The following is a 9038-nucleotide window of genomic DNA, read 5'->3' on the forward strand; positions in this document are numbered from 1 at the left end:
ATTTGTACTATTTTTGTACCACCAATACGATGTATCAATTACATAGTCAAAATACCGCTTCTTTCTGGCAACACAAACAGCCAGAAGAATTACCTGCATTCCTAAATTTCAAGTGTGCTAACTGTGCAACTGAGGCAAGCTATATGATTAGGATAAAATCCTTCTCTCTGTTACATCTTCAGATGACACAGAAAATTAATTGGACATGCTGCAAAATATTTTAAAAATATAACACCATAAAATATTTTAAAGGGAAGATTTTCAGGGATTCTTCAACAGGAAGGGCATCTTTAATATCTACTCTAATAATGCAAGTCAGCAGTAAACCAAAATGCAGTGTTTAAAATAATAACTCTGCACGGTAAGTACGAGAGGGATGGCTTTTAAGCAGCTTCTGGAAATGCAGGGGGGGGGGGCTGCAGCAGCTCTTCAGCTGTTCCAGTGAAAAGACAGAGACCCGTTCCCACAAACTGGTGTCCTGTGTCATTTGTGTGAGCACCCTAGAAAGTACCTCAAAACTTTCTATGCCTTACAGGATTGCCCTGATTGGTTAGCTGGGGTCCCTTGGCAGAAAGATCCATGAATTGGCAACGGTTTACTCCGTACAAACAAGGATTCTAAAGTGAGAGGGCATCAAGATTTAGCATTCCAACTTTTCTTGATTAAAATAACTCCAGTTCATCAAGGTGCCTGCCTTTGGACGTAACAGCAAACTGGAGCTTGACTGAAACAGGGAAGTCCTTCCATCAAGCCCTCTACACAAAGGGAGAGACGAAGTGAGTGTGAGAGCACAGCAGAAAAGCCGCTTTCGGGCCCAAGCATGGTTCAATCGAAACTTGTTGTGAAGTGTGGATGTGCCCTTAGCTGGATACAATAAACTGTGCTACAGGGCTCGACCTGGTCTCTGGGTCCCTTTCAGAGCCACCGTTCTGTGGTCCCAATCCTCAAATGCCTTGTCCTTAAGCATAAAATTTTCTATCAGAAAGTGCAAATACTCTGCGCTAACACAAGGGCTTTTCAGCAGCTATAGATACTCTTTACTGAGGGGAAAAAATAGGATTAAATACATGTCACTCAGAACAGCTTTTTAAATACATATATATTTGATAGTATAATACATAAATGCAGACAGCTTTGCGGAACACAAGAAGACGATTTCAGTGATGGTGTTTCTGCTTAAACTGAAGCCCACAATAGCCACATGTTCCCGTTTTTGTGTCCTTGTCCTGCAAAAAAGGAGAGGGGAAAGCATTAGATAAGAAGACATACTTCCCACTACCATTTGTGCAATCTTTTCTCAATGTATTAAAACAAACCCATTTGCGTATAGAAAGCATAGCTCAGTTCAGCACGAAGACCTGCAGCCTGATGCTACACATTTTTATTCAAAAGCAAGTACACACCAGTGAAGTCACTTCCAAGTGTTCCTCTCAACCCTTACTATGGGGTAAACCTTAATGAACACAATGGAAGTTACTTCTGAGCACACTGGGACAGGATCAGCCTGGGGAAGAGGATTTCACGTGCAATTTTCATATCCCATTTGTTCAGAACAGCTGTATTTCCCTCTTCATATAATGCCAAGATGGCAGATGCAAAAGGAACATCCCTCCCCGCCCCATCCCAACTATCAAAGGTCGGATGTAAAAAGTTCCTTTGGATGAAGAACGAACTCTCCAATGCATAAAATGTGGGGGGAGTCCACCTTTCCTTGAAAATGCAAACAAATTATTATGCTTCATGGAGGTTCCCGTATAGAAAAGTTAGTTTTACTGCCTCTACCAAAGTGAGCTAAGCCAACTACGTAAGCAACTGCTGTTACTCAGGCATAGTTATAACAATTACCTTTTACCACTTTTACTGACACTTCTATCAATTTCATATTTTTCACCAAGTTGCTTCTCTTGCTCTCTGCCCATTATGAACAAAGCAATTAAACCATCCAAAACTGTCAAGATCTCAGATCAACACGACGTTTCTCTTCTTCCATGCTAGCCAGCTAACGAGTCATAAGCTATTAAAGCAATTTACTCAACACATTCCATCAAAAATTTTGAATTTACAGGTGAACTGCTCTAACAAGCAATAATTAAAGGGGAACAACGAGCGCCGAGATTGACATTAATGTAACTCGGCTGATATAATATGAAGAATGAACTACGGACCGAATACAAGAGAAGAAAGGAGACACCCGTTCCGCCTTCTCTAAAACATCACATACCATGCAATTCTGAATAGAGGGCACCATTCCAACTATCTCCTTAACTCAGCCTCCTTAACTTGTGACCCAAACTGAATGCAACCCACTAACTGTGAGCTGTAACTTTCCAAGCGTTTCACCTCTTCTCCTCTTCCAGGATGACAAGAAAGAAAGGAGGTTTATTGAGCCCTATCGGTACATGGCTGCTGAGCTGCCCTCGAGGGCCATAAACTGGGCAGGCCTGAACAATGCCCATGTTGCCAAGTGCTCTCTTCCTGCCCCTCCCCCCCCAAAGGCACAACAAATGAAATGATGGGCAACCGTGATGAGAAGAATGAAGCCGCATTACCAAATTTATATACACTTTAGGATGTCCCAGAGCTCCACCACCACCATCACAGGAGATGACTCTGGTTTCAACCTCACTCACGGGCTGTTCGGCAATTAAATCAATGGCGAAGGTCTCATTTACCTGCAGGGGTATAACAGGAAGACTTTCAGTGTCCTCATCGACTGTGCAAGTTGAACATCTGTAGAGTGGTTTTGGCTACCACAACTAGTGGAGACTGCTGTGACTGAAACTGGGTGGAACGGGCTGTGCCCCAGGCAGAGTAAATTTGACTGTATTTTCAAGAAAGATTTACATGAAGCTAAAAAGTGTCTTGACTTTCTGAACCTTTACCATATCCCCTTCCCTGCTATGCATCATTTTTAGCCCGCAACCATTGCTGCTGCTTCACCATTAGGCTGAGCTCCTGTTGCAAGAAGGAATTAATTAACTGTAGAAATAAGGCATAAAAGGAACAACCTTTACTCTAAGGAAAATCTGAAACACAAAGCTGAAATGCACCTAGTTTCTGCTTGACATAAATCAATAGATTCTCAATTGGAGGCATTATAATACCATTGCACAAAAGGCACCTGCTATAGGGAATGGAAAGAAACATACACTATTACCATAACACCCCAGTCAGCTCTGAAGAGCTGAAAACACATGCTAATGAATGGCAGGCCTGCATGGTACTCAACACATACTATATTTTTAAGGGGACAAGGCTTCAAATTCAATCCGCTTTGCAGATACAGTTTCAATAGAACCAGACACTGAAGATTTTTGGATAGAACATTTATGCACTTGAAGTCACAGGCAAACTACTTAGTGCCTCTGACTTCTCTTACGAAATAACATGTTCTACTATATACAACACTAAGACAACTCACTTCCAACTCTGGTGTGCCAACAGAGGGCACTGCTGTGGAGGGAAGCCCAGATGAAGCAGCCAGACCGCCAAAGAGTGTGCCACAGCGGGGAGCCCAGGCTGGCATCAGGCGCAGAGCAGATGGCAATGCTTGCACCCTGCCTTCACCCAGCTGGGATCAGGAGGGGAGCAGGTGCCACTGCCCCCCCCCCTTCACCCAGATGCGATCAGGAGCAGAGCAGGTAACAATACCCGCCCACTGTCCTCACTCAGCTGGGATCAGATGCAGAGCAGGTTGCAATGCACAACCACCCTTTACTCAGCTGGGATAGGGTGCGGAGCAGGGGGCAATACCCGTCTTCCACCTTCACCCAGCTGGCATCAGGAGTGGAGTAGGTAGCAATGGGTGCCCGCCCACCATCACCCAGCTGGGATCAGGAATGGAGCAGGTACCGATGCCCACCCCCCTGCATTCACCCAGCTGGGATCAGGAGGGGAGCAGGTGGCAATGCCTGCCTGCCCTTCACCCAGCTGGGATCAGGAGTGGAGCAGGTGCCAATGCCCATCCCCTGCATTCACCCAGCTGGGATGAGGAGCAAAGCAGGTGGTAATGCTTGTCTCCCGCCTTCACCCAGCTGGGATCAGGAGTGCAGCAGGTGGCAATGCCCACCTACCGCCCTCACACAGCTGGGATCAGGTGTGGAGCAGGGGGCAATACTCGGCTTCCACCTTCACTCAGCTGGGATCAGGAGTGCAGTAGGTGGCAATCCCCACCCCCACCCCCACCATCACCTAGCTGAGAGCAGGCATGGAGCAAGTGGCAATGCTCATCCCCTTCACTTGGTCAGGATCAAGAGCAGATCATGAGGCAATGCCCACCCCCCCTTCACCCAGCCTGGATCAGGCACAGAGGAGGAGGCAATCCCCCCCCCCCCGTGCAAACTGCTGGAATCAGGCATGGCGGCAAAGCCACACACCACTTCACCCAGCTGGAATCAGGTGCAGAGTAGGAGGCAATGCCCGTCCCTTCTTCACCCAGCCAGGATCAGGAGCGGAGCATGAGGCAATGCCCGCGCCCCGTTCAAACTGCCGGAACCAGGCATGGAGCAGGCAGCAAAGCCGGGATCAGGTGCAGAGGAGGTGGCCATGCCTGCCTCCCCTGCCTTCATCTGGCCAGGATCAGTGATGGAGGAGGAGGGAATGCCCGCCTACCCGCCCTCCCCTTTCTAGAGCCCGTTGTATTTTTTCCCACAACAGGCTTTGTTGCTAGTCTCTTATAAAATAACTACAACTGGGGGGCACAAAACTGCATTCCCAAATACAGAAGTATACAGTACAACTTGGCTAAATATTAGGACTTAAATCTAGTCAGTGCAATTGGCTTGTAAATATTACAACAGTCTAATCCAAGGGCTTCCACTTGTGGCCAATAATAAAAATGAGGTATATTAACTTGTATGCCATCATTTTCTTGGGGAAAAAACATACTGAAAGAGACCACAAAGGCTCCGTTTACATGTGACGCCATGAGCACAAGAGAAGTATATTACTGCGGCATTTCATGTGATTTCACATTTAACTTCATCCCGCAGCTGTATACGTGCAGTGTAAGGACACTAATACAGCACACTGCCTGCAGTGTGCGTGATACACTAACAGGATGAACTGATCTAATCTAGATCCATAGTTAAGGAGATCCAGTGCCTGGATGGAAGATCTCCTGCGAATATTATGTATATTACATTGAGGGAAAACAAACATGATATAAGCAACGATCATCAAATGTTATCCTTCCATGCCCACAGTCCAAAATGTATTCACTGACCTGTGGATTAACATGTTTCTTCGCAAAACTGAAATTGTCAACTGAGGTCACGGAACATTGTCACTAGGGCCGAAGCTAAAGAATCAAGGTAAATGTTCCATCTCATCCTTGCCACTACGGGTATTTTACCTCTTTCTGTCGCCCAACAAATCGAATCTGCCTGTAGTCAGCTTCCTCATAAACCTGAAATAAAGCAGAAATAAATATACAGGTCACTCAGAGAAAAGATCTTCAATTCTGACCTCAAGCAGCAGAGCAGGAAAAAAGAACAAGACACAAGCATAGAAACAATATTTCCATATATTTTGAGGCGTCATAAGAGAACAAAGAGGAAACTAGATATATGCAAAACTGTCGGTCCCCATTACAAGCAGCATTTCTTATTTGCCAACAACCGAATAAGAAAAAATTAAATTCAAAAATACCAATGTTGTGGTAAGCAATTATTTGGACTTTAAAACATGGAAACATTAGAAACTATGGTATGCTTCTAAAGACAAAATTCTGCAATGAACAACAGATTTTTTCCCGTTATTCTTGCAAAAGATTTTATTCACCTTCTGCATACTATTTTTCTGTATAGGTCTGGGAGAGGTGAAAACAAAAAGACACCAATCACTTTTTCTAATTACAATTAAAACTGCAAACCTAAATAAGCCACCAAGCGAGTCCCATCAAACTGAGGAAGACTGTTTAGGATCAGTCTGTGACTAGGGCAATCCTCTTCCCTAATACTAAGGTGTCTAGTAAGAAAGAAACTATTACACTATTTACTTTTGCGGAAAGTTCAGACACAAGCGCTGATGTTTTATATTTAAGCTATTTTAAATTACTGCTTCTGTGCATTTAAATATTTTGTATTATTTAAGAGGAGAGATTTTCCTGTATTAAACCATTTCTGTTATCGGGGAGCTTCAGTCAATCATCAACAAGGCATAAGAGACTACCTCTCTGCTGTGAGTCACTCTAAATCACTGTACATGCTATGATATACAGCAATGAAATACATTAGGTTACACTTTGGACAAGAAGCTAAGATGGGGAAAAACAGAACGTGAATATTAGCAGGAGTCCCAATTGACTCCAGTAGCTTATCTGGTGGAGACTGCATAAACGCACCAAAGGTGGAAGACAACAATAGAGGGAGACAGACGAATCTCCGCAGGGAAGGAGTTCCAAAGCTTTGGTGCCACAACCAAGAAGGCCCTTTCACAGGTTGCCACCTACCTACTTTCAGAAAGTCAGTGTAACCAACGCAGGAGCTCCAAAGATGACTAGGTTGGTCTGGTAGGTCCATATGGGAGAGACGGCCCTTCAGAGAGGAACTCATTACTTTCTGAAGAAACCACCAGTAGCCAAAGAATTTAGTTGATTTATTTTTTTAGATAGAAATATCCAAGTTCACAAAACTGATAGAGAAGGAATGCAGCACATATATGAAAAAGATCTTTACAAAATACCCACATTTACCAAATTCTTTAATTTCCCAGTTGCTCCCCAGTAATGTTTAAACAGCACTAGTAACAATGTATTACACACATTGCAGCACTTCACGCTCAACACTTACTGGTGGTTTAAACCTTATTCTGATATTTAATAAAATATCACAGAATGCATGTCTGCAGCACTTTCCTCCCATGTCACAGGTTTATATCTTTTTATCGTATGTCAAAATGTATCTTAGCATATTTAACTATTTTAAGTTTTTTTCATAACATTGTTCAGTGTATGTTAACAAAAAATAAATACATCCCTTAGCCCAACCAAGGATGTGGCAATATATTATCAGAACAAGAATCTCAATAGGTTATACAAATGTAGCAAGGTAACTGGCTAAGATACGCAGTAGTATTTATTCCAATATTTCACACTTATAAGAAAATTAAAACACCATTTACTATTTATTTACATTTTTTTAAGTTTCGGGTGGATAGCCATGTTGGTCTGCACCAGAACAGCAAAATTCTGATCCAGTAGCAGCTTAAAGACCAATAAGGCTGTAAGCTTTCAAGAACCAAGCTCCCTACATCAGATACACTCTAATCAAGCTAAATACATTTTGTATTGTACTTTTACATCCTGACTCCCTTCTTTAAAACAACCTTCCCACCCCAGGGATCTCCATTCCTATTTGGATCTGAGAAAAGGAGCCTTGACTCTCAAAAGCTTATACCCTGGAAAATTTTGTGAGCAATTTCGTGTGTTCGGCTTTCTGCTCATTTTCAAATTTGCAGCTAACATACCTGACTGTATCTGTTGTCACTGAACATCTTAACTGTTCAACATATTGTAGCTTTGCTCTGTGAATGTCCTAGCTATTGATTGTATTGTATTTATTTGCAGTATGATCAAGATGCGTAGCCGTGTTAGTCTGTAGCAGCAGAAAAGAGCAAGAGTCCAGTAGCATCTAGAAGACTAACAAAGTTAGTGGTAGGGTATGAGCTTTTGTGAGCCACAGCTTGTATCTGAAGAAGTGAGTTGTGACTCACAAAATCTCTCACCCTACCTCTAATTTTGTTAGTCTTGTAAGTGCTACTGGACTCCTGTTCTCTTCTATTTCTTGCAGTATGCAATCCCCCTTGGATATCAATGACAAAGGCAGACTATAAAACAACAATAATAAAGTCTTCAATTTTCTTAGAGCACAACTTTTTTTCGTATGCAAAAGTTCACTTTTTAGAAAGTTTAGCAAGCTGCGTTTTTGGAACGAAAAGCATGGACGTTATCAACCCCTTGCAAGCGCACAGGCGAAAAGGCAAGCTGGCCAACTGACCAGCCCCCTACCGAAGAAGTAAAGAGTCCAGTAGCCCCTTTAAAACGAACCAACTTTATTGTAACATAAGCTTTCGAGAATCACAACTCTCTTCGTCAGATGCAACTTTATTGTAGCATAAGCTTTCGAGAACCACAGCTCTCTTCGTCAGATGCATCTGACAATAAAGTTGGTTCGTCTTAAAGGGGCTACTGGACTCTGTACTATTTGGCGACTACAGACTAACAGGGCTAACTCCTCTGGATCTACCGAAGGATCTACCATAGCAACCAACGGGGGCTCCTCTGTCAGAGGCCGCCTTTCCCCAGACATCAGGCACCGGAGGCGTCTGGAGAGACCCGGCTCCCCCAGCAAGATTGGCTACAGAGGAGACGCTCCGGGCGAGACACGCAGGTCGCGCGTTCAGACGTGCAGCCCCCGGGTAGTCCTTCCACTCGCCTTCGCAGGCCCGCCGCCGCACGGCTTTTATTACCTGCCCGGTGTGCGTCACCAGCTCGCCGGTGCTCGACGTCTTGACCCCGTAGCGTCGCCCCACCGCGACGCGCGCGGACGCCAACCCAGCCCTCAACGCCCCTCGCAAGGGCACCGCCGCCATTTTGCGGCCTCCTCAATCGCCGTCCCCTTCGCCCATACTACGACTGCGCATGCGCCAGGTAGGGGACGGCGGCGGGCGGCGGCTTCGAGGTGCCCGGCGCAAGCCCCGCCCACAAACGCCGGTCGGAGCACGTGATACGTCAGTACGTCCACGCACGGCGTGGGAGACAGTTGGACGGTGACGCCATTTCGTTAACTTCCCTTGTACGCGCTGCTGTTGGAAAGGCAAGGTTTGTAATGCCGGTTCAGGATAGGGGATTGCTTACGTTCCCAGAAGAAATCTTGCGGGGGGACAGTTTATTTTAAGGGCCGAAACTGTGGTTTTGGCTCTAGTCTTTTAACCGTGTTTAACTGAGCTAAAATACGCATGCGCTGTAGGACAGTCTGGGCCTCGATTAGTTTCGTGCGCATGTGTGACTCTCAGGCGGTGATTGCCAACCTCCAGGT

At 44.8% G+C, this 9038-nt stretch overlaps 1 protein-coding gene across 1 annotated transcript; it reads right to left on the reverse strand.

The window, feature by feature from the left end:
- Positions 1 to 1081: 1081 nt before the first annotated feature.
- Positions 1082 to 8652, reverse strand: NDUFS6 (NADH:ubiquinone oxidoreductase subunit S6). Its single transcript, XM_054985973.1, has 4 exons — positions 8470 to 8652; positions 5354 to 5407; positions 2550 to 2672; positions 1082 to 1226 (listed from the first exon to the last, which is right to left on the reverse strand). Exons 1-4 carry the CDS (start codon positions 8590 to 8592, stop codon positions 1158 to 1160), a joined length of 369 nt encoding a protein of 122 aa, XP_054841948.1. The 5' UTR covers positions 8593 to 8652; the 3' UTR covers positions 1082 to 1157.
- Positions 8653 to 9038: the final 386 nt, after the last annotated feature.

Source organism: Eublepharis macularius, chromosome 7, assembly GCF_028583425.1.
Source record: "Eublepharis macularius isolate TG4126 chromosome 7, MPM_Emac_v1.0, whole genome shotgun sequence".
In the NCBI taxonomy this organism is placed as follows: Eukaryota; Metazoa; Chordata; class Lepidosauria; order Squamata; family Eublepharidae; genus Eublepharis; species Eublepharis macularius.

Excerpts from the sequence above, each read along its gene's own strand:
- NDUFS6 (XM_054985973.1), bottom strand. The coding sequence starts at position 8,592 with ATGGCGGCGGTGCCCTTGCGAGGGGCGTTGAGGGCTGGGTTGGCGTCC. Across the intron at positions 5,408-8,469 it reads TGGTGACGCACACCGGGCAG|GTTTATGAGGAAGCTGACTA; the intron begins GTAATAAAAGCC and ends GCTTTATTTCAG. Across the intron at positions 2,673-5,353 it reads TTGTTGGGCGACAGAAAGAG|GTAAATGAGACCTTCGCCAT; the intron begins GTAAAATACCCG and ends ATACCCCTGCAG.